At 26.9% G+C, this 26,817-nt stretch overlaps 1 protein-coding gene across 1 annotated transcript; it reads right to left on the bottom strand.

Moving 5' to 3' along the window:
- Positions 1-475: 475 nt before the first annotated feature.
- Positions 476-26,665, bottom strand: LOC107452137 (SRSF protein kinase 3). Its single transcript, XM_043039152.2, has 16 exons — positions 26,495-26,665; positions 26,305-26,392; positions 22,380-22,489; positions 22,151-22,259; positions 21,058-21,145; positions 20,891-20,978; positions 18,688-18,794; positions 17,718-17,880; positions 16,178-16,338; positions 14,590-14,680; positions 11,565-11,846; positions 8,786-8,880; positions 7,072-7,179; positions 5,509-5,656; positions 3,512-3,526; positions 476-1,961 (listed from the first exon to the last, which is right to left on the bottom strand). The coding sequence occupies exons 1-16, from the start codon at positions 26,517-26,519 to the stop codon at positions 1,777-1,779; spliced, it is 1,863 nt and encodes a 620-aa protein (XP_042895086.1). The 5' UTR covers positions 26,520-26,665; the 3' UTR covers positions 476-1,776.
- Positions 26,666-26,817: the final 152 nt, after the last annotated feature.

The raw sequence follows: 26,817 nt of genomic DNA, 5'->3' as shown, positions 1-26,817 counted from the left end.
AAACATTGAAGCTGAATTTGCTTAGGTTTATTGCAATGAGTCTTGTACTGTGGCGGCACTTTGTATGGTAAACCAGTCTGAGCAATTAATGATATTTATTTTTTAAATAGCCCAAAAGTATTTGCAGAAGCTCACAGCAAACTGACTGAAATAGATCAAGCAGATTTAGCAACAAATGATATTTTTTTCTTATTAGCTTTTTTTACAATATCCCTAAAAAGAGTTAAGACTGATTAGAAAAATATTAGAAAGTTCCAATTAACCTAACAAATGCAAAATGAGGTTGATAGCAAAGACCCAGATTTTCAAATTAGCTAACGACATATACAACTTGCTGTACTTTGTCTTTTAATTAAGACAATTTCATTATTATACTAAAGAATAATTAAGTTTTTTTAGACTGCTTTCTGAAAAAGGAAGTATACTCCTAACTTAGAGCAACCTTTTGTAAGAAAATAAAACCAAATTGCTAAAATAGTGTTGAATTCCCCTTTTTATTGAATCCATAATTCTAAATCAATGTTACATCATACTTTAAAGCTACATTACTTTATTAAACAAACCTTGAGTACAAATAGAACTCTCTTAATTTATTTTTTTTTACAACAGGTCACGGGGAATCAGAAAAGAGAATTTTCAACTTTTAAATTAACAAAGATGTCATTATTTTAGACAAGACATATAAAGGAGGAAAATTTAACTAATGACAGAAAGAAAAATCCATTTACATGAACTTTATTTTGTACAAAATTAAAATCAAATGTTATGCCAGTATATAGTACAAATATATCTGCACATTTTTACTCAAGACAGACACCAGCACAATAACATATGCTAGATGTTAAATCATTAGTGAAACTGAGACCTATGAAGTGGTTGGTCTATTTTCATCAATGTCTTGAATTTTGTAAAACTTACAAGTGCAAACAAACAAATTCTGTCTATCACAACGATTTTAGGCACACTAGCGATTTGTTTACGATTTCAAAAAATCTGATTAATTTATTTTCACAAACATTTATTTTAATGAATTTTATAAGTTGAAACTTGATTTGAAAAACTGAACTTTACCTTACTGTAAGACAATGCTGACTATTGCACTATGATTAAATAGCCTCGCGTCATTAATTCATATTGTAAATACTTTTTAGTTCATCCAAATGACATAGACAAATGCACTAATTGCTATAATATTAGAGGATTACGTTAAAATATAAGTAAGCAAAAATTTAATTCATGCAGTCAGGATGTAAATGCAATATTTTTAGTTAAATATATAATGATAAATAAAGACATTAAAAAAATTTTCCATTAAAAGAATATTTTCAGCTAAGGTAAACACCCACTTTGATGAGTATGCATATGTTACAAAGATCACATTATCATTCAATAACGAATAAATAAACATATAACATTTACAAACGACAAAAAAAAAAGGGAATAGAATCGTAAAAAAGTTAACATTACTGCAAAGGCAGATAATATTCTTGTAAATGTCATTTTTTTTCACTCCTACTTATAAGTTCTTTGATAGTAGAGATCAAGCAGCTCATTTCACAGTTGGTTAATTTTATTTAACTGTGACCACCTAAGATGACAGATTAATGCATCCAGATCTAGATTTTTTTTTCTTTTATTGCTTCAAAAATTAAGAAGAGCTATGACAAAACATGTACAAATGATTTAGCTGGATTTATTTCCAAGAAAATGCATGACTGTCATGAGTTCTTGGTGTTTCTTAAGAGGTAAAAGGAGCTAAATTAAATTTATTTTCAGTCATGAAACTAACCACGGATGCTTTAAGCAGTCTGAAGCTTTAGCACGGTCAGCTGGATCAAAAGCTAACATAGGAAGTAAAAAGTCAGTGAACGCCTGCGCTTCACCGGCATCCCATTCATATTTTTCAACTAGCACTGCATACAGACCCCAAGGCTTCAGTTTTGTAATATGTCGCAGTTCACCTGGAAATAAAAGAATTATTATAACAAAACAAAATCAAGGTGGAAAAAGAAATAAAAAATATTAATACAAATACACTTCATTTCAAGTTTTATAAAAAATCAAAAGTAGAAAGAGAACTTTATGCTTATGTATAGAGAGCCATTTGATATTAAAATCACCATAAAATTAAATAAAATATGCATCACATTTAAATGGTAGTACTAAAGAAAAGATTAAATGGGTCAGAATCCAACTCAGAAAACATATCAATTGAATCACGCATAAAAAAAACAGGGTGGTATAGAATCTCATTGCAACAAAATACTATGTATTAAAATCCCATTCAGACAGAATACTGTGGAATCATACGTTAAAATTGGAAAATATTTAATCAAAAAACGAAACTGATTTATACAAATTCAGAAAAAGACAAAATAGGTAAATAACATTTAAAATATTAAATCAAAATGGAAAAGTACTAAAAGCAGCTAAAACCAAATCTGTCTTAATTTGAATTTAGAAAGTCAGAAACACAATTCTAGCAGAAAATGAAGAAGATTTTAAGATATAGTGTGTTAGCAAGACAGCACTTCATCAGGGGACACACTGCCTCCCAACACACAGGGAATTGTATTTCTGACTTTCTAGATGAAAAAATATTGTTGTGAGATAGAATCTCCTGCTGTCAAAATATCATAGGATAACACGACATTAGGACAAAATATTGTGGGATAGGACGTTATCTGGAAAAAAACATTGCCAATTGGAATCTCAAATGAATAAAAAATAAACTATTTTGAACAGAATGTTAGAGCAATTTAAAAACATTATTTATCTTAGCAAATTGTCTTTTAATTATTTGTCACAAACACAGATAGACTGTAAAATAAATTATCAAGACTTTATTGTATTTAAAACATTTCCCACTTCACCAAGCTAATGGTTATGATTTAATTACTACCTATTTAATGTAATTTATATTGTGTAAACTAAGTTGTTTTGTTTTATATATTACTTCCACAATATTAGGTTTAAATATTTTAAAGAATAGTTTATTACTTAAATAATTGTACATTAGAATATCAATTTTACTTTGAATGGGTAATATCTATTTGGAATAATTCTTAGTTTAATTTTGATTAAAAAAATGTAACAATATTCATATTTTATTTCAAAATTTTTTCCCCTGGCAATTTTCTATTTGTTAATGGTTTTCTTAGATTTTGCTTTTGTATTGTTACCATCTTAAACCAAGTTTCCTTTTTTCGTGGGAATAACTGTATGTTCTTTTGTGTATGAGAATCCTCTCATCACCTGTTTAAGACTAACTATAATTTAGCTGTCAACAGATCCCCCTAAAATGTTAACACCTGCAGTCCATCTCTGACCTTTAGGTAACTCAAATCCTTTGTCGGTAGAAACTGAAGTTTCTAGAACATTCTTTTTCGTTTTGCATCTCTTTAGCCGACCCAATTTTGTCATTAGTTTTTACCCCTTTCCTTGCCAAATATTGCTTAATTAACTTAAAACTTAAACTCTCATTGGGTGCATATTTGTTCCACAAACCAACCGTTTTTACGAAAGATAACATAAAAAGTGAGGATATGTGATGTCATCAAGAATAAAATTCATTTCTCGATAAATTTCATTCCCTCTCTGGGAATATGCTGGCAACTAATGTTGCTTTTAAATTTTTTTGTTATATTTATGTTGATTTGTGTTGTGAGTGATAAAGTCTACTAAATAAATGTTTTTATTTCTGTAAAACATTCTCCAAAAATGTGGTATTATTTTCATTGAAATATGCTTACATTACATTCATCAAGACAAAATGCTGCATATAGGAACTATTTACCAAATTAATGAGCAAGCCATTTAGTTGAACGATTGTTTTTTTTTTGTTTTGTTTTTTTAATTTACTGACTTGCAACTTTAATCCATCATAAAAACATATGATAAATCGCAAAAGGAATAATTATACATTTTCAAAAAATTTTATTTGTCAATAACCGTTTTAAATTAAAAAATTTGAATAGTTTAAAAATTTCTCAACAGAAAGTTCCAATTGAATAAATAATAATTTATGGATGGCTTCAAAACCCTTGACAACAGCAGAAAAATAAAATAAGTGAAAAAAATACGTCACAGTGTTTATGTAAAAATATTTATTGAAATGAGGTGTTTGCGCATCTTTGGCCAAAAATAGGTTAACTTAAGTATTTACGTTTCGTTTTTTAATGGATGTGTTCGGCTGGACCTCGTGGAACACGCTTTGTTTCTACGCTATAATTTAAATTTAATTGTTCTGAATTTTAAAGTTTTCCATTTTATCTTTTCAGCCATTCAATCTGCAACCTTTTTACATTAATTTTTTATACCCTCCCCATAAAATATTTATATTAATCAAAAAATGCAACATAAAATAATGTTTTCTGANCAAAAATAGGTTAACTTAAGTATTTACGTTTCGTTTTTTAATGGATGTGTTCGGCTGGACCTCGTGGAACACGCTTTGTTTCTACGCTATAATTTAAATTTAATTGTTCCATTTTATCTTTTCAGCCATTCAATCTGCAACCTTTTTACGTTAATTTTTAATACCCTCCCCATAAAATATTTATATTAATCAAAAAATGCAACATAAAATAATTTTGTTTTCTGATTGTTATCACTTCAGAGATAGGTCTTGTTAGCTTGGAAATTTTATATAATAATGAAAGATCAGTTCAGCAATAACTCCTGTTCATGAATAGTAAAACGAAATTTAAAATAATTGTGACTGTGGATTTATATTAATATAATAAATTACAAGTATATTTCAGAAAATAATTTATACAATGTGATTTGTGTTTTCATGATTTGTTTGTCTAAAAAAAATGTTTCATGTTATTAGTACATTTATGAAAAAATAATAGATAAAAAACAAACAGCAGTTCTTAGAAACTTTTGAAACTAATATTGTGATAAAAAAAAAACATTCACAATCACTACAATTCAATTATGAAAACCTAAAAAATGAAAATATTAACTATCCACAATTATGAAAGTTTATTTACAGCTTCAATTAAAACTCATTGGTAAAGTTAAGAATATTAACCATAAATCATAATTATAATTCTATTATAAAAATAACACACAATTTATAACAATTAGTACTTAATGAGTATGAATTAAAACTTATATACGTAACTATATATAAATTATTAAAATATTCAGTATTCAATGAGTTAATTACAAGAAGAAAAAAGTGAAAATAACACTGAAATAGGGTATTGAAAATAAATGTACTCACCAAACATTTAAAAAAAAAAAAGTCAGGAAAATACTTTCCTTTTCAGAAATGGTACGTAAAAATAGGCTTAGGTATATTTCATTTCATCAAAACAATTTGTTCTCAACAAGTGCTAATTAAATTTGAAAAGTATATAGTTCTCAATGAATTGTAAATATATATATATATATATGATAAGAGTTATAAAGGAAGGTCCTACGAACCATCTTTGGCCCTATACTCGATAAAGACAACTGGAGGAAAAGATATAATTTTGAAATATATAGGATCTTTGNAGTCACGAGAATATTTCCCAGAAAATGAAATATACTTTGGTATATCACCTAAAAGTTCAATTATATGTGCTAAGTGATCTTCATCTCTGGAGTAATCTTCACCAGAATGAGGTTCAAACAGGTAATCACCAGTTGCTAGCTCAAATGCCTTGAATAAATAAAATATATAATGATTAAGTAACAACAAAACTATTACTTTTTCATTTAATAGCAATGTAAATTTAATAAATAAATTAATGACATTCTTTAAACACTGTCTTTCCCACGCATTTTTAACATCTCTGTTGAACTTGAAAAAATAACTTACACCCTGAAGAATATTAACTTATCATTAAATACGTACAGAATTTATGAAAAAAACAAGCAAAGAAATAATTCCAGAATTCTCCTTAGGAATAAAAGGGCAGAGTGCTTCCACACAGAAAGGGGCACTTAAAGAGTTTCAAAAGGACACTCATTTAACACTGTTGAAATACATCAAAATGTGGTAGGTTATACAGATATAGCCTGATTTATTTAGTTTCAAAGGGCTGCCTATTCTTATTTGCAAATATAAGATGCAAGTGGTCATGCATGGAGAGATGCACACACTCACCAAATGTTTAGTACAAATGAAAAATGTTCTTTGTTTTTTAAAGTGATATTTAATAAAATGGTAATTAAAATTATAATGTTCTTATATTGAACACTTACCTTGTTTTTATTTATCAAAGTACTCAACTATTAACAGTTTAAGCTGCTTTTTGTAAAATCTTTTTTGTGTTTCATTTTCTTTTATTTATTGATCTTTAAAAACAGAAAGACGCAAATCTAACGAATCAATATGTCTGAAACAGTATTCAAATTTAGAACAGTAAAAACACAGAAACTTCTATTACAAGTTCAAAAACCTTGAAAAAGATAGGGTTGCTTAACTCTGGAACGATATTTATTTTTTTGTGGAGAATCTGTTGATGGAGAGTAAATAAGATAGCTGGCATATCAGGTTACATGGTATGAAGGGGGAGGATTTTTTTCTTAAGACTTTTCACTAAAACAGGCAGTTACGAAAACAATCTTTCCTGAAAAAAAGAAAAAGAAAAAAGGAAGAGCTTTAAGGGAGGAGGGCTTATTTTTACAAGGATGCATTTAGGTAGGTCAAAGGGCAGGTAGCCCTTCTAAAAACGCTTAGGGAGAACACTGGAATAAATTAAATCAATTTAATGCTCTGCAGCTTTCCATGTATTCCCCACTGAATTATTCTTGCCAAGAGAAATTAGAAAAAAATATGTTTAAGTGTTATCTGAAAGATAAAGAGTTTTGAAGAATACTTCTATTTTTATATTTCAGTTTAATAAATACTTATTTCAGATTTGATAGCATTTTACTTTTTTCGCACTTAAATATGTGCTGGTTTGAATGGCATAAAAATGTATTCTTGACAAGAATTCCACAAATATACTATAAGGGCAGCAACTACAGGTCACAATATATAGTATACAACAATAATCTTTATTTTCAGAAAGCAAGTCAGATTTGCAAATGTGAGCAAGCAAAAATTAAAAACAAATACAATTTTATTACCATACAAGCGGTACTCCAAATATCTGCAGGTGGTCCATACCCGGCACCTAACAAAACTTCTAAGCACCTATATTGTCTAGTTTGAATATCTTCTGTGAAATGGTGATGCTAAATTGAAAAAAATAATTAATAGACAAAAAAGTAAAATAAAATACACAAACAGTTAACACTTTTACGTAATTTTAATACAAAATTTTGAAAAAAGTGATCACCAAATTTTCCTTTTTCACGTAAACACATTAAAAAATATGCAGCAAGACCAATTACTATAAATGATTTTATTGAAGGGGGAAAAAACATTTAAATATTCCAGCTAAATTAAGTATATTTTGATGTATAGCATAGGTTAAAGAAAATAAGTAATCCTTTTTCTGCTTTCTTTTATTATATAATATTTTAAATTCCTGAAAATATCTCTTCCTCTTACCATCTAAGCAATGCAGCTAACCGTAATTATGTGTAATAAAATACTTTTCTTTTTTACATGTAATCCTTATTTATATACTTTTTAATAACTAATATACAAAATGGCACTAAAATTTCTTATAATACATTAAAGCATTGTTTCTAATTTCTGCTTTATTGAGTTACTATATCATAGTAGTTAACTAAATATAAAGGAAATGAAAATGATATCAATTTACAAAAGGATTCATAAAATGTAGAGCCAAATTAAAAATAAAAAAGAAACTCAATCTGTAGTACTTAAATGAATTGAATGGCTAAAGGTAGTAGAAGGATTAGACGGTTGCATTATACAGTTCAAAATTATAGATTTGCCGTAAGTTAAACCGTGGCTTTTTAACTTTCCTTAGCAAAAGAATTTCAAATGACACTGTTAATAAACAAACTGAGAAATTTTTGGCTACCATCAAATAAAGTTAATAAATGTTATGGCGGTGTATATTATTTATTCATACCTAATTTAATGGTATTTTCATCAGTTTTAATTTCATAAAAGTCGTATTTAAAAGACGTTTCATGAAGTTATCTTCCTTTCTTAACTTCTCATTGAAAATTGAGAGCTTAAAACTAAAAATTGTGTTTTTTTAAAGTAATTCCATAATAATACCCAAAAATGCAATACTTTATAGTAAACATATTGAATTACCATTCCACAATCAAGTAAAAATCTTAATTTATTTTTATTAAATATTTTATGTAAAATCGTGAACAGACAACATATACTTTTTAAATAATTATTTAAAATTGCAAAGGAATACTAGAAATTAACTTTTCACATTACTGATGAATTTGATTCCGGCAAAAAACACTTAATAAGTTTTTGAAGTAAGTGAAACTTGAGTTAATATTTAAAAAATAAATTTGTAGATCCCAATCTCTATGAATAGAATAAAGCATTTTAAGATCTTTCAATTGCTTAGTTCTTAATTTTGATTTTTAAATCTTTTAATAGCAAAGAAATAAAACTGACCAAGGAGCAATCATGGGATCAGACGAAAAACAGTGAACAGGGAGAAAAGCCTTCTAATGTCAATATAAAAAAACTAAGTTATAATGTGCACAATAAATGTTGCCTAATAATTAGAAGAAAATATTTTTTCCACCAACACTGAAATACACTTTTTCTGAGTTAAATGATGGATGATATGATGGTGGCATTAACATGAGATTTTCATTTATTTTTAATACATTGTAAACCATAATATTTATTATCAAAATTTTTTAGGTATTTGAAATAACATATACTTACAACCCAACACGCATTGCCCAAATCAGCTATTTTTACAGATATATCACAAACTTCATGAACTGGATCAGGCTTATGGTCCATCGGTTTGTCGTTTTCTAACAATGAACAAAACAAAAAAGCATATTTAATGCATTACACATCTTGAAATAACAGAATAGTTACAATATTAGCAGATATTTTAGAATAAAATTCAGCCATACAATATTTGGCCATAAGCAAAGTTACACAAACATAAGAAATCATCATTATTTTCTTGCTTAGTATATTTGAATAAGTATTATAAAGAAACTATATGAAATTACAATTTTATTTGAATATACAAAAATTCAAAAAACATTTTCACAGCATAGCTTTATTAAATGTGTAAAAAGCATTTATAGTTAAAAATAACAATTCTTACTTCAAGTAAAGATTTCAAAGGTACTCAATAACCAAAAAAAAAAAAAAAATTATGAACTGTTGTAGAAAAATTGCCTATACCAATAATGTTAAATTATCCCAGATTTTATGTTACCTTTTTCCAAGAAAAACCCACTTTATATGTTTTCTAAGAAATCAAGTCAAAGTTATTATTTTTTCTCTACAAAGTTTGCACAAATTTTTTCTAAGTTCTTTCTTTCTTTTCATTTCTCTTATTTTTTAAAAAAAAGAGAGCTTGAGCAGTTCTGACATTCTTTGGATTTTATGGTCTTTTTTTCAGTGAGAGGGGATTTTCTCCTAGAATCAAAAGTGTGGTGGGATGAGCAAAAGCAAAAGGACAGGTAGTAAAGGAAATATGGAAGCTNCAGCAACAACCTTCAGACTAAAAAATTTAATTTTAAATATTTTGTATACTATTGAAATCATAAAATTAAAATCTGAAATAAATTAAATACTAAAAATTGATGTTTTTTGCAATTTTTTTCTCAGGGGGGTAGTCCGTGACTTCTTAAAAAAAATTAAAAGGGGTCCATTGTATCAAAAAGGTTAAGAAACACTGATTTAAAGGATGTTACACTAAACAACTGGTTAGGAATTCATTTTGTTTTCTTGATTCCATGGATCTGCAAGATGCTTCTAAAGCAAAAATAAATGTTCTGAAAGCTTCCAATTAGATTTCTATGGCATTCGACAGTGTCTACTAAAATGTATTACAATTGAGTTTAATAAAGCTAGCTTTTCGGTTTTGCATGGCTGAAGATCTTCCAAAGTTGATGATACGTATATCGACACATTTCAATGGATGGCAAGTTTTTTCAACAGTGGGGAAAAAAGGTTCCATTAGAAATAGGTTACTTTCAACCAAGTGGTAGAAATTCTTTTTACAAAAAGAAATATCAAAAATTAATACAAACTTTTAATGCAATCTATTTTAAATAATAGTATTAATTTTTAAGATATTTTTGAATAAGTGAAAATTGAAAAGAAAATGTTTCATGAATTTCCTAAAAAATAAAAGAATTATAAGTTTAATATTCTTTAGGCAAATGAGTATAGTAAAACTGAATTTCATAATTATATAAAGAGCTGCTATAAATTTATTAATATTAACAAATTAACATATTTTTTAACATATAACAACAGATTCTTCACTAATATGGTATATTAATTTTTAAAATTCTGTTTTTATTTACACTTATTGTTTTTTAACAGTAAGAGTGGAAAACTTATAACTTTCTGGTATTATATTAAACTAAATTTATTTAAATTTAAGCTATTTTTATGAGACTTCTAAATATTTAAATTACTCTTTTGTTTTTTCATTTCCTTCAATTTCTTACATTTGTCCAAATACTTCCAGTTTTTTTTTTTTATAGAAGAAATAGGCTTCCTTCAAATGAAAAGCCAACTGTGCTTAGAGCCTTTTTTCACTTAGCTTACCCATTCATATAAACATACCACTAATTTGAAACAGAGTTGGGTTTTTGCCGTCAAAAACTGGTTTTTGACATGACAGTGGTAAAAACCGTGTTTTTACCGGTAAAAACAGTCAAAAACCTACTGTTTTCTTTTATTTATGGCATATGGTGGACAATATATTATTTTCACATAATTGCCTTTATAAATTAATGTTGTAAATGATTGCTATTGATTTTGCAACTACATACACGTATTCTTATGGAAGGATATACATTCATACAGAAATATTGTAATATACTTATTGAAAATAGTGATACTTACTTTTATCATTATAGCTTGATTTGCAAAGGATTCAAAATTTTGCACTTCTTAATTGTTAGAAATAAACAAACAAACAAAAAAGCTTGGAACTATTAATAAATTCAAGAACTAAAAAGAAGAATTTAAAATTTGGCATTTCTTAAATATTAGAAATAAGCTAAACAAAACTTTCAAAACTTGTAACTACTAACAAACTCTAAGTCAAGAATGACTTGACATTCTTCAGTAATGTAATATGCCAAACAAAATGATGCTCGGAAATGTTGAAAATTTTGTTTAGTATCCTAATATTTTACTTCAAATAGTATGCTTTAATATAATCATGTTGGGAAAATGCAAGAATCTGTTCTTAAATATCTTTTAACAACTTTTTTTCTAATTTTATTGCCTAAAATGAATTAATTTTAAATTACAAGCAGTTAAACTCAAATAAAAATACAGCTTTACCAAAGCTATGGGTTTTTGACAGAGGTTTTTTTGACATGACGGTAAAAACCATGGTATAAACCGTCATGTGTCAAAAACTTGCCAACCCTGATTTGAAATAATAGAGAGCTTAACAGATAAATTACGAATGAAGATGTACTAAAGATATATGTAAAAAAAATTTTTCACTTACCAGGACAAGAAGCAACTCTTCTTATTTCCGGCTCTTTAGATTTTTGATGAGAAGAAGGAGCAAGTGTACTTTCAGACCTTTCAAGCCTGCCCCTTGATGATAAATAAGAATCATCTACATTATCTTCATGACCATTGCACAGACCTTCGGCAGAAACTGATAGTCTTGGTCTTTCCACACTCCCAATTCTAGGCACATTTTCACAATATTCTTCTTTTGAAGGGGAAACAGATGTACTAGGTGAATGCCCATATGATGATTTAGTGATGCAGATGCTTTGTCCTTCAAAAATTTCAAAGCATCATTTCAAAATTAGTAAGTGATTTTGACAATAAAAATAAAGTGGTTCCCAACAGTTTGAAAAATCAATGAAAGAAAAATGAAAATAGAAATACATAGTTTGCTAAAGAAGCCAATTTTTCCCCACCAAATTCAAAGCACAGTAAAACATTGTTAATGTGCCTTTTAAAGGATTGATGTCAATTGAGATGTAAATGTAAAGACGTATAGTACATATAATTTAAATTAATAGTTTGAGGTATATAGTACATATAAATCAAATAAATAATAGAAATTAACCATAATAATTTTGCACTCAATATTATTGAGATAGAAAACAATAGAGGTAGTAATAAAAATTAAAAACAAAACATGTTACAAATATCTTTTAATGAAATTGCTATGAATTTTGAAGACATTTTTCACTTTTTAAAAATATGAAGTTAAGAAAGGATTTTTATTTTTTTTAGAACCTCACTTAAGAGTTTCTTGAATCCAGAACAAATATGGATACATTAAAAAAAAAAAAATGACATAGTGTAACTGAATAACCGATACTTTTTTTCCCTGCCATATAAATGAAATATTTTAATGCTGCAAAGATTAATAATGAACTGGGATTGTAATAAAATGATGTATAAATGAAAAAGATGTATAAATAAGAAATGTATAAACAAAGATACTTTGATCTAACTACAAAGAACATATATATCTACAAAGAACTACCAAGTTTTTAACAGATATAATTGGCACAGAGAATCTGCGGATATTTCTCACCTCAAAAAATATTAGAGCATCTGCCTAAAATATTAGTGAAAAGAGAAACAGAAAAATTATTTTTAATTCAATTTGTTTTAGGTTTTAACAAAATTTATTTGCCAATCTACAGATATATAAGAAAAAGAAAATTGATGCTTTTTAAAAATTCCAAATAATGTTCTTTAATTAACTATAATTTTGAAAAATAAAAAAAATTTAAAAAATAAATTTTTAATTCCCCAAAACTTGAATTACTTGCTTATAGACAGAAGGACTTATTCCATTTTTAAAATTGTAATTATTCCATTCATGAATTTTTTAACTTAAATTATTTAATTTTTTTGAGCATAATTTTTATCTAAATTATAAAAAGGATCACCCAGAATAACTTTTGACCTAAAAATCCTTTTGTTCAAAATTTTTTTGCATGCTAAAATCTATACCCCCCCCCCAAAAAAAAAAAAAAAAAAAAAACCGTANAAAAAAAAAAAAAAAAAAAAAAAAAAAAACAGATTTTTAACAAATATCTATTATTTTATTTTATAATCGTCAAAATTTTTTTCAGGCATAAAACTTTTTATATCACTTAAAATATGCAATTTTACAAGACAAAATACAAAATTTGTGCAAATCGGTCAAATTGTTAAAAAAAAAAAAAATTATGACATTTTATTTAAAAATGGCACACATAATATCAGCTACTTTTGAAAAGACAAATAACAAACTAAAAAAAGTATAATTTGCTTTACTCAAGTTTAATAAAGAAAAATTATTGCAAAAGAATGATAAAATAAGCTACATATTTTTAATTTCAGAATTACTTTTTTTAGAACAAGTTTTACAACAAAATAAAAATTATCAACAGAGCACTGAACTCATAACAGTTTCGAGATCAATAGATAGAAAACTTTCATACACCTGTAGCATTAAAAAAAAACTAGCATCAATTAATTAATATTCCCCCGATACCAATATTTAATTAAAATTTGTAATCCAGTTCCAGATTTCAAATAATTTTAAAGTAGGACTTCAATAACCTTGAAATGAAAGCACAAGGAATATATCATTAATATTTTGTACATAGTAATTTATGGATGATATCACAATTTAAAAAAAGTTATATGATATGATATTCTACTGTAGTATTGATTTTAAAATCAGATGATAAAGATGGATCAATGACTATGGAACAGCAGAACTCAATCCTTTAAGATTTGTTATTGTATTTGCTGAAAATACTCTTTTAATTTGAACTTGAAGGGAAGAAAAATTAAAACTTAAAAAGAGCACTAATAAAAATAAAAACATATCTTAAGATCTTCAATTTTAGTTTTATTTATGATAAATTTAATTTTAAATTGGAAATTCCTAAACACACAATTTAAATGCACACTTATATGAATAACCTCTATATAGATTCGCTTAAAATATTTCATAATAACAGTTTGTTTTAGTAGGCTCAATCAACTACACTTGTAATGACTTATCCAGAAATATGTTCAGAAAAGTTGAATCAGGAACGTGACAAATGTTATTCATAACATGCATTTCTAAGAATTCAGTTGCATTGTGGCAACCCTAAAAAGAAAAATTCACTTTCCCTCCCTATAACATATACTTTGTTTTCCTTTATTTACTGTGGGCAAAAAATAAATAATAATGTACTAAAAATTATGTACTAAAAAAAGGATTTTTATTTAAAAAATAATAATATTATATTTTTCGTAAGAATCAAAAAGTAATCAAGGCAAAAATTAACACATTTTCAGTTACAGAAAATAAAAAAAACTGAAACACTAACATCCCTGATTTTATGAAATGAAGCAAAAATAATGATTTAATAAGAGTCTAAACTAAAACTTATGTGAAACAAAAAAATATTTCACAGCAGTTATTTGAAATAAACAATTTCAAACTCAAATGTTTGAGACTTGTTTTAATTTGAGGTTTTATTATATAATAATAAAGAGAAAACAAAAATGCATACCACCACAATTGTCATCTGAGCTGCCATTGCATCTCTCATTGTCGATTGTTTCGGAATCATCTTCTGCATTATCACAATCACCTGGTCTTTCCTAAATGCAGAGAATCAGAAATTAATTAACAGCAAATCTGATCAGTTACAAGCATTTAATTGTTTTTATATCAAAACTATAAACACACTGTATCCATTCATGATATAAACAACACACAATATACACAATTTTTATTAAGTAAAACTTGCCGAAGGGGCTGCCTTTAGGAATTAGAATTTTGCAAAGAGGATGTTTTTTATAAAAAAATTTAAATTTTGTGAAAGGGCTGTTTTATTAGCGTTTTTCGTGAGGGAGCCTCTCCGGATTGACTCATGATCTCCCTTAACTTAATAGGTGAAGTGACAACTAACCTATTAAGATAAAAGAGTCCCACCCCCCAATATGCACTGTAAATGTTAAAAGAAGCTTTTTCAAGTATAAAAATTTAATTTCAGACAAAAGACGTTCTTTCACATTTGAAAATATCAAAATACATTAAATTTAATTCTGATAATATTTTATTTCTTCGTAGAGTATGTTTTAATGTTTTTAATGGCATTTTTTTTTTGTTGCTATTTAAGGGCATTAAAATCCAGGCTCTATAAATTAATTTTGATGTATATATAAATAGCTAAGTTTACACAACATTAAGAATATGGACACCCATATCTTACTTAAATGATCAGAATTCAACTTTAAATTTGCATCCTCAAACAAATTAATGTTCTAAGAATAATACATTTTAAAAAGAAGACTATGTGACTAAAAACCAAAATGTAATTCAAAATGATTTACCAGGCAAGCAAGAAAACATCCACAGTAAAATTATTTTTCTAGTTGGAGTAACAATAAATTTTATCACTAAAGAAGCAATCAACTAAACTAATGAGACAAAATTGAAATAAAAACAAATCTAAACATTTTACTTTTACTAACACAGCACTAATTTCATTTTTTGTTACAAAACAAAATGTATGACAACAGAAGAGAAGCAAGTCAATGTAATTTCGAAATAAAACTTGCAGTTTCATGCATTTTAATATTCTAGAAACTCCTTAAATTGGCACTTCACTATGTGCAAAATTAGTGCTTAAATTATGTGTTTAAAGTGCAGACATGAAAAAAGAATTAAACTGATACATTCAACCAGTAAAGAAAAAATATTTAAGAGAAATTTAAAACAAGCAATATATTAAACAAAAATTAAAAGGATGTTTTAAATACTTTCTAACATTAATCAAAGCTATTACTGTTGGAAGTCTCATATCTAGAAACATAAGGAGTTCTTCAGGTCTGCAAAATAGATTTTTCCAGATAATAAGTCTCTAACCTGACCTAGTATCCAGAAAAATATATTTATGATACATAATGTTCTTATAGATTGTGATCATAAATTTTTTTTTTTTAAATCAAAACCTGGAAAAAGGAAATAAGATCTGTTTGTTTGTTTTAATTGTTCAAAATTGTCCAGAAAATAGACATTTCCAGAATACAAATGTCTAGATATGGGATGTTGTACAGTACTATATATCAATATACTTAATTTTGACAAATTACCTGGTTTAAATTTTCCTCCATTTCTAATTCTTCAAGTTGTTGCATTTGCATTTCCAATAGCTCTTGTTGCCGCTTAGCTTTTTTGCGCATTTTCTTCTTTTTATTTTTAGACATTTTAATATTTGGGTTAGGACCTCTAAACTCTTTAGGAGCTGTACTCACTATGAAATAATTTTATCAATTTTATTATATTTATAAGTATAAGCAAATTATGCATTATATGAACAAAATTTTGAAACAACATAACATATCACTATTCTTTATATTTTCAGTGCAATTTTAAATTACATATTTTCAGTACAGTATTAAATCTATCAGTTAATTAATCTATCACTTACTACCAATTAATTGGCATTGAAAATATAAATTAAAACAAATGCCAGAATTTTTTTTAAAGTATTCTAATAAGATTCCTTCTACATCATAAAATTTTATTGTTGAATTTGTAACTCAAAATTACATAGCACAGTTTTCATGAAACATGTTTATCTCTTTTCAGTCATTACAATAAAATAAAAAAAATCTGTTTCACTTCATTAGTAGGAATGAGTAAATAAAATGTTTCATTAGTTTCGAGTCCCAAGGCAGGGACTCAAAAGTAACAGGGCACCCATGCACTATATCACTTTAGTTAACATCTTATTAATGAATTGTTGTGATACTTCACATTCAATCAGATGCTTTTAAGATATTTAGCCCTTTTAGGGGTGAGACTAAAGGGGAGGCAAAATCCCAACTTCTCAGATGAAGAATCAAAAGTTAATAAATTAAAGTATTAACTGACATTTTGAAATATAGATAAAAATTCATCATTGGCGCTTTATCAAAAATGAACACTGCCAAATAAGTAACAAGTTGCTACAACCCAACAATGTTTAATGTGTATATTAGCAAACAAATTAACTCCAAAATGTTTTTAAAAGATTATAGCAATTACGTTACGAAATACATTTTTAAACTGATATTTCAAGCAGATTGAAGATAGAAGGATTAAAAATAGATTTTTGACATCCTGTTGTCAAGACATTGAATAAATTATTATTAGTTGTACCTGCACTGGAATATAAAGTTAAGGGTTACATTTATTAAAAAAGGAAGGAAAAAAAATGGAAAGATTTACAGTTGCATTTTATAAAATTGAATAGAAATTATTTATAGACTCTTATATTTAAGAAAGAGATTACAAATAAATAAATATGAATATAAATTTAAGAAATATAAAAAATTAAAAAGATAAGAAATATGTAATGTCATATAAATATATAAGTAGTAATAAATAGAAGGAGAGCTAGGAAACCAAACCTGCCTTTAAAAATGCTCAGTTCGAGTTTGTTTGTATAGTTTTTAAAATTTTCTTTTTAAATGGTTGCAATATATTTACGAAATTGTTATTTTTCTACAGTCTACTGTAAATAATAATTTATGATTCAATTTTGCTAAAATAACTAGTAAAACATAGATAGAAAAAAATTATATGCATAAGTATTTATGTATATCAAAAAAGGAAGAGGCTGAAAACGATTTAGAAATGATGACTTACCTAAAGAACCAGGAAGCCTGAGACCCAATTTTTGCCACTGAGTTGCTTCATATGCTAGTTTTCTCACATATGTTTCATCTACAGCTATTAGGATATTTTCAGGTTTAATATCTGTATGGATTATCTTACAATATCGATGCAAGTAATCTAAACCTTCAAGCACCTGAAATTAAATTTTGGATTGCATGAGTTTAAATGAGTTTTAAAAGAGAAATTATTGTGAAAAAAATTGATTAAAATAAAAATAAAATAATTTAGTATAAAGTTTTAAATTAATTTGAAATGATAACCTTCACATCAAACAAAACTACTATATTATTTTTATAATTACTAAAATTAAACAGCTTACTTCATAAAAATTTATCTACTTCACAGTAAGGATCTAACAAATAGTGATTTGGCTGAATAGCAACATTTAAAAAAAAAAAATCATTTATAATTATTTTTTTATGCGCAAATAAGTTTAGTTATTATTGAAAAATAATCAAAACTGAGCAATATTATTAGTGTGGGGAATGGGAAAAAACTATAATAGAAATATTATTTAAGATAAATAAAAAAAACTGACTAACAGCTATTTAAAAAAAAAAAAAAAAAAAAATTGAAGTTGAAAAAAAGTAGAGATATAGAAAAAATATCCACTTATTCTTAAAACTTTATACAAAAAATAACATTTTCAGGAAAGAAAAAAAAGTATCCACAAAACATTAAAGGAGATAGTCTATCAGAAATGCTTTTAAAAATGCTGCATTGTCATAAAAAGCCCATAAACAGATCATATAAACGAGCAGAACAGAAAAAATAAAAATCAATCTTAAGCTTTGAAAGAACATTTTAGAGCTAAACATTTAAGCATTGTATTTTCAAGAAAAGTACAAATGTTGTTCGCACAAATTCTAGAAATTAGCAAACAAGTGAAAGTTGATAGAGCAAAAGAATTTTAAGTGCCTATAAAATAATAAAGACTCACCTGTCTAATGATTAACTTCACATTTGATAATGGTATTCCTTGGTAGTTAGATCGAATGATAAGCTTTAATAAATTATGACCCAACACCTCAAATACCATGCAAACATCTAATAAAATGTTAAGAGAAACTCTTTTGATATTACAAGGAAAATGAATTATTTTTAATTCAATTAAAATAGATTCTTTATTAAGTATTAACTTTTTAAAATTTGTGTAACTCAATATTTTTTTAATTAAAGTAACTTTAACACCACAAATATTTATAATACTCTAATTTCTTGTCATTTTAGAATAGAAAAATAAATCCAATATAAATAGCAGATTGTTTCTTAGAAAGTTAAGAAATTAATCCTGTTCCATCCATATTGGTAGTATCACAGATTTAGAATTTTGAAAACTGTTTAATAAAAATCAAGGTAAAAACAAATTTCCTTCAAATTGCACGTTTTCAATAATTATTTATATTTAGTATGCAATATTAGGTTAGCACAATTAAATACAGTTTTCGAAGATTTCATTGCTGACAGTTGTCATTTGAAAACCATTAGATTGTTTATTATCACAAAGTTTTCGAATTCATTCATTTTATTTCTTTCATTTAAAAAATAGATTTTTGTTTTAAATTTTATCATTTTTATATTTCTTATTTAATTTATTTCATTTTTATTGCTTTTTTTACTATTTAAAATAAATATGCTAATTTTCAGTATAGCAAATTTACGACTACTGTTAACTTTTACATTTCTTTTTGTTTGTGTGAGAGAATATTTGCAAAAATATGCCGCCTAAATGAATCGCTTTTAGTCAAACAACATCTCAAGCGTGCAAAAAGAGAACTACCCGTGTTTCAGAAACATTGGAGCAAAGGGAAAAATGACTTAACAAATCACTACACACTACTGAAGCCCGTTTGTCGGACACATCAGAGCAACGGGGAGCAAGAATGAAAACCGATCAAAAACGCACTACTCAAGCCCGCTCGTCTGAAACATCAGAACTACAGGAAGCAAGAATGAAAACCAATCGAGAACGCACTTTGCTATTAAGACAGAAGACGTTGCCAATACTCTGAATTGAATCTTAGTGCATTTCACTATGATCAGACAACCAACTATAGTCCTCACTGAAATATTAAGCTCTATACTTGATTTCATTGTGAAGCGTCATAATTTTGGAGAGACACGGTGTTTGATATATTCTATTGAATGATAAAAAAGAGGATTGCCACATGATTTGGCTTAGTGAAAAAATCACACCATGCCAAATTGGCCAGCTCATATTGGCAGAAATACCTGATGTCACCACTTATCCAGACTTATTTCAGATCATCATCCAAAATATGTTTCACATGCACAAACGATATCCCAGAGAATTAACTGCTGAGACAATCACAGGTTTTTTCACCATCAAATAAAATACTCATTTTAAATCACAATCACAAATCTCATTTACTCACTTAAATACAAAATTACAATTCAAACTGAAAGCTTTGCAATGCATGCATACAGCTAGTAATTAATATTTCAAAAAAGTAAATGTGAAAAGCTTTTAAATTTCTTGCCTTACATTCAATTTTATTTGTTAAAATTTAAATTACTTTTTAAGTATAAATTTAAATAATTGTATTAATCATTTTTAGTTTTGTGCATTTAAAGAAAATAATTTTTTTGAGAATACCTTATTCTTTTACATATGATAACCAAAGAACATGTAATAATTAATTTTAAATAAAAAATAATTACATTTGTTATTACATTTTAAACATAAACTATTTCCTATGTTACAAATAGACTAATAGGTGAAAATATTTTTATTAATTAGCAATGCTTGCTTTCGTATGCCTGTTAAGGCAGAAGGGTGCGACTGTTCTTGTTTTCCAGTGGTATCTTCTATGGCCAAGAATTCAACTTTTGCTACACCCACTCCACAGATCGTAATTTTGACATGAATCACAGAACGATCAATCTCCAATTCAGTACCCCCAGAGTTATTGGTTTGAACCCACGAGCTCTCGGACATGGGCCCAGCGCCCTACTATACCGGCCATTAATTAGCAATAAAGCCTGGATATTAATAAAAAGCATACCTCTCAATATTATGATAGTTACAGTAAATCTTACAATATAAATACAGCTTGCAAAAAAAAAAATTTAAAAAAGAAGTAAGTAAAATTGTGATTATTAATAACAAAAGAAAAGGATACGTGTTCCATTCACACCCGATATTTTAAAATCATCAAGTAATTGTACAACTTTTTCTCTGTAGCAATTATTCGGATCTGTATCTCTAACCTGCAAAATATAAAAACACATGTTAAAAAGTGTTCAATTAAGAAATTAAGTTTTTTTAAAAGCAAAAAATTGCACTTACAGATCGGAGAAGTTTAATTTCATCAAGAGCTGTTTCAGTATAATGTGATGCACTTTTTACAACTTTTAAAGCAACAAATCGCTTGCCCCTAAGATATATAAAATTAGTATTTTTATATTTGGTTTATATATAAATTTATTAAACGAAATTAAGTAGGTTAAAGAAATACCAAAGAAGACATTTCTTTAACCTACTGAAGGTAAAAAGTAGTTAGTTAAAGGAATAGTAGGTTAAAAGGTAGTAGGTTAAAAGAATACCAAATTACATTAAATTTCTATAATAAATGGCATTGACTATTAAAGTTTGTGAAGTAATTAAATTAAAAAACATAATTTATGAAATTCTTGATATTTCTTTCTATATTAGTTAAGTACTGTTCTTTGTACAGAGTAAAAAAAAAAAATCATAAATGATTATGCATAAAACTAATTTCAAACTAATAATATGCACAATATTGAATGATAACAGGACAATTTAAATTGTTTAAATAGTTTTAATTTTCTTAAATTTATATTTTCTGTCCTAACTAGAGTTTTAATGTTGCTAAATTAAGAAAAACATATTTTCGGAAGTTCATAACAAAAATGTACTATACTCAGTATCATTCAGCACTGAAAATGCACAACAGCATTTAAATGACCGGTAATTGAATGTACATACATTGAAACACTGTTAGACCTTAAATTTTAATATTTTTGAATAAAAAAAGTATATTGTTTAGAAAATAATTAAACAGTTTTTAGATGGAGAAATATAAAACTGAATATGTGCAATAACTATATTTTTGTGCATGCAAAATTGTGAATAAAAAAATTTGCAAATTTCTTTGCCTTGTCCAAAATTTTATCATTTTTCTTTAGACTGCTCTAAAAGAATTGTAAAAACAGTTTCTTGTTTGAATATTTAATTTGTATGACCAATATGCTTAAAATTGCTACACAAGATGTAGATTAAATTGTTACTTTAAAAAGATTACAGTTTTTCCCCCTTTATCTCACGTTGCTAATTTTCAAGACAAGAAAGAAAAAAATTTATTCACATCTTTCTGAGATAAGAAAAAATTACAAATGAATGCATAAAAATATATTCTTACACTAAATCCCAACAAAGCCAAACTGTAGAAAAATGACCCCATCCAAGTTTGCGAATCACATGATAGCGACTATGAAACAAATCCCCAATTTTCACTGGGTGATAACCACCTGAAAAATAAGAAAATCCACATGATTATAAATAATTCAAATGAATGAGTTTAAATTGAAAAAAAAGTTACAAGTATATTTTAAAAAAAATGCATAATGTTAAAATATATCTATTACTACCTTTACAATAGTCACGAGGATCTTCCTGCTCATCATCATCTGAACCTAAAATTTCTTCATCCTCTTCATCTTCAAAATGCAATTCTGAATCACTTAGTCGAACATTAGATCTAATTTTAAAAAAAAAAAATGCATGGTAAATGTTATTCTTTTAACAATCACTTATAATAAATCAAAAGTAAAATTAAGCTTAGATTTAAAACTAACCTGTTATAAGAAATAAAAAATAAAATTATTGTACCCACAGTGCCTAACAGAAAAGCCATTGAATAATTTTTAAAATAAAATTTTCATGAAGCAGTATTCAATCTGAATGGGCTTGATGACCTAACTAGAGACACTCACCTTAAAAATGGCATTTAACTAGCACAGACACTATTTAGTAACAATTTATACATCTATATTTCTGAATATAAACCAAGAATTCCCAGAAAATTTTTCAAAGCAGTTTATAATTGGATCCATTAACTTTTAAAAATTGAAGGAAGTCGTCAACAGAAATACTTTTCCTTTTGTCAACCATTAGAGAATTAGCGATAATTGGTTAATACCACAAAACGTACATAAATAAAAATAAATAAGATAACAGTTGAGAATGCTGAAATATAAAAATTTAAAAGGAAACACTTAATAAGGAGAATTTGAAAGGAATACTATTATGTTTTAATCTTCTATCTAATCACCCTCACTTCCAATGTCTTCATCTTCACTTGTGGCTACATAGACTTAATCGGCAGTTCCCAATTTTTTCCGGTTATGGAACCCTAAATAATCAACCGTATTTCGTTTGAACCCCGACTTTTTAACAAAATTTAAGGTAATTTTGAACGTTATAACTTATAAAAGATTTTATTTAAAGTATTAGAGAAACAAGGATTTTCCATTGATTATCATTAATAATCTTAAATTAGATTTTATGTCCAAGAGTTAAATTTGCAGTCCTAGTTATATATCTAGACTAGTTCTGAATTTGTTTCTAGTGTATATATACGTAAGCTGAAAATGATTAAAATAAGTTAAATTATAGTTTATTTCAAAATGAAAACTTCAAAAAAAAAAAAAATGCTACACATATTTCTTCATTAAAGATTTTAGTTATTTTGATTTCAAAAGCGTGATAGGAAATACTAATGGAACATTTTATAAATGCTTGTTTTTTTCAGAATTTGTCAAATATATTGTTATTAGAAATATTATAGTTTCCTTTTTTTTATGTCATTGGTATATTACTTGAAATAACTTCATAAAGGCAACCGTAAGACTAAATAGATTATGAATTATAGGCTCAATCTAAATACAAACATAGGTTACAAAACTCATCACTGATTAACTCGTGAAACTCCTTTAACTGTTCTATAGAACTCCAGGGTTCTACAGAACTCCCTTTAGGAACCACTAGGCTGAATGATCTTCACTCCCATCTATTTTGTTACTGATGCAATATTTAAAAAAAAATCCGATTACGACATTGAAAGAATTATCCATCCAAGCTTTTTTTTACACACTGTGCAACTGTTACTAGATATACTTTTCTAAAATTTTCACTTTTTTTAAGTTACCTGAAAATCTGCACATGCCCGTTTCTCACATGGGCAAGTGTTTTTGCAACTTGTTTGGAAAAAGTTATCTGATAACGAGTGACTGACGATTTTGAATAAGCAAATTTATCAAAAAGTTTTAGCGATGAACTCTTGAGTTGATTTAATTTGATTTTAATATTTTGAAATTCAAAATAAACATTGTAATCAAATTGTTTAAACTTTGTTTGTACAGTAATTTTTTCTATATATAATTTCTTACACTAACCCCAACTTCCTACAGCTGAAATTTCAAAAAATAACTTACACTAAACCTATATATTCCTTTTCTGTATATATATAGAAAAAAATACCATCATTTTTTACCAGTTTTTCTGTGCTTTAAGAGCTTAAGAACACATAACTGGTTGAGGCCTCCTGGGATAAGAGCCACTTCTGTTTTACATTCACCACACTTATCTTTCACTTTGTCAGTTTTGTGAGTTAAGAATTGAGTTCCAAACCAATATAGCTGGGTCTTTTTTTATTTAACATTGTGCCTTTTCTTTGGTCCCATGTTCTTTCTAAACTCCAAGGTGCTGTCCTCACCTATCCAACCTTTCATATAGCCCTGTACTACAACTCCACTCGGAAATTTTATAGCCGGGAGGGGGGGGGGGNTTGCATCATATCGGGGGGGGTAACGTTTTAATTTTAAATAACATTTTGGCAAGCTATCAGCATCCATCTGCCATATTTTTTTATGCCCAGTTGGTTTGATGAAATGGTCTTAGACTTATGCCACATTTTCTAAATATGATATATAATAAGTCCTTTCTTTTGTAAAGTAGAAAAATGAAAGAATCAATTTTTATTTTCAATTAAGTATGCAATAAGCATCAAGATTTTTTATAAATATTAATGAGAACTTAGTTTATTACCAAATAAAATATAAAACCAATATTTTTGGTACATCTTTTAATTCTATACGACAATTAAATATGTATCAGCATTTTATTTCTTATAACAAATCAACAGAATACATTTTAATGAATAATGCAGAAGAGATATAAGAATTCCTTTGAAGAATGCTTTTAATATATTGGAGAAAAGTATAATGTGCTACTAAACAAGAAAAAAATTACCTACTCTAAAAGCTTAAAGATATACAAATAAAAAAAATGCTATTTTAAAAATAAAATTCTTGCAAATGAAATTTTAACTAAACAAAATTAAACTTTTCAGAGTATATTTTCTTATCAAAATCGAAATGTCAAATCTTTATTTTAAATGTAACATGTTAAACACATTTTGTTTTGCACCATTAATGACTTCATTTTTAAAATCTTTATTGGGGAAAAACTTACAGAAAATATTACTTACAGAAAATATACCTACTTAAAAAAACAATGCAAAAAGAATGAAATGCCATTATTTTTGTAATTGGTGAAGCAAACTTAATAATAATTGCGATGTTATTTTGTCCCTGAGCTCTCCTCAATTTAAATTAATTTTTAAATTTTCATTAAGTTTCTTCTCCACCCACAGACGTTCACCAACAATTATAGAATAGAACATATGTGTTACGCCAAACTAACATTTAAACATTTTTAAAGCCAAATTTTTTTCAATGTAATGCAAAAAGGTTCTTCTCATTCAGCATTTCTACAAAATGGTTTACAACAATGGGTCATAAAATTATTTTCAAACTCATATTTAAAATAATACAATGGAAAACAAATAGAATCTTCTTAATTTTACCCAGCAATAAAAGCTAATACTGTGAAAAAATGGAACTACTAGAATTCAAACTGAACTATGCATGAGCAGAACTATGTAAAGGATTGAACTAACTCTAGAATAACTTTTAGCACATGAAGACTTTTCGTCAGATTAAATGTAAATATTTAATAAGCAAATAATGTTGAACCAAAAATATTTTTTTAGAACATTAAGATTTTGATAGTAGTAATTTACTGCTTTAAAAAAGCGATAACTTCATAAGAATTCCTTCAAATTATCAACCAACCACGTTACACAGATTTATTAACTCCGATTGCAGATATAAATAAATATATCAGAATAAATAGCTTTGAAATATATCCATTTAATAAGGTGCAGCTGAAGTGACATTTAAAATACACACCACTTACATAACAATCAGAGATATTGTGACGCCTATGTCACGTTACGATAATATTTTTTATTAATAAAACATCTTAACATTCAATGTCAGATGTTAATATGAGAAACTAAGAAGTCACTGTAGACGAATAACACCATAAAACTAAGATACTCAGTGACCGATATAAAAACCAACTTATATTTAAAAATGATCATCCGTTACGCAAATGCATAATCGATAACATACACATTTTTATTAATTTTTACTTTCAACTGTAACTTACGCTTTTCGTGACTCAGTGACTTCTGGTCGACTTTTCAACTTAGATTTTGGTCCTTTAGATCGCTTTTTCTTAGCCTGAATGGCCATGACTAAATAAAATCAAATAAAAAAAAGTTACAATGATTCTTGTAATAAAGATCTAAGTAAGCAAAAAAAAAGTAAAGCAGTTTGTCAAAAAATGAAGTACAAACCTTTCCGATTTACATCAGAATTCATACTAGTTAGAAAAAATTAATAAAACAATTTCAACTTTCGATTAAAATATATAAATATATTATTGAAAAAAAAAACTACGGCGCTATCAACAAACCTTACAAACAAAAGCTACGTTAGTTAGTTGCCATTACGAATATAGAAAATAATACCCATATTTATTTTTACTTCATTTACAAAGTGCTTCGGGAGACTCACCATCAGCAAGCCCTGTCATTGGACAGTTTCCAGCCGGTGCGCTCTAGTTTAGTGCGTATTAGAACTGCAATGTTGTTAGACAGTCCCAGTAGATAGCCCATTG

This window comes from Parasteatoda tepidariorum, chromosome 4 (genome assembly GCF_043381705.1).
Source record: "Parasteatoda tepidariorum isolate YZ-2023 chromosome 4, CAS_Ptep_4.0, whole genome shotgun sequence".
Classification (NCBI taxonomy): domain Eukaryota; kingdom Metazoa; phylum Arthropoda; class Arachnida; order Araneae; family Theridiidae; genus Parasteatoda; species Parasteatoda tepidariorum.
Note: the sequence above shows the minus strand (reverse complement) of the source record. Positions and strands in the feature narration are given on the sequence as shown.

Coding starts and splice junctions, on each gene's coding strand:
- LOC107452137 (XM_043039152.2), bottom strand. CDS start 26,519: ATGAATTCTGATGTAAATCGGAAAG. Junction 26,393..26,494: donor TTCTGATGTAAATCGGAAAG/GTTTGTACTTCA, acceptor GATTTTATTTAG/TCATGGCCATTCAGGCTAAG. Junction 20,979..21,057: donor AAATTAAACTTCTCCGATCT/GTAAGTGCAATT, acceptor TATATTTTGCAG/GTTAGAGATACAGATCCGAA.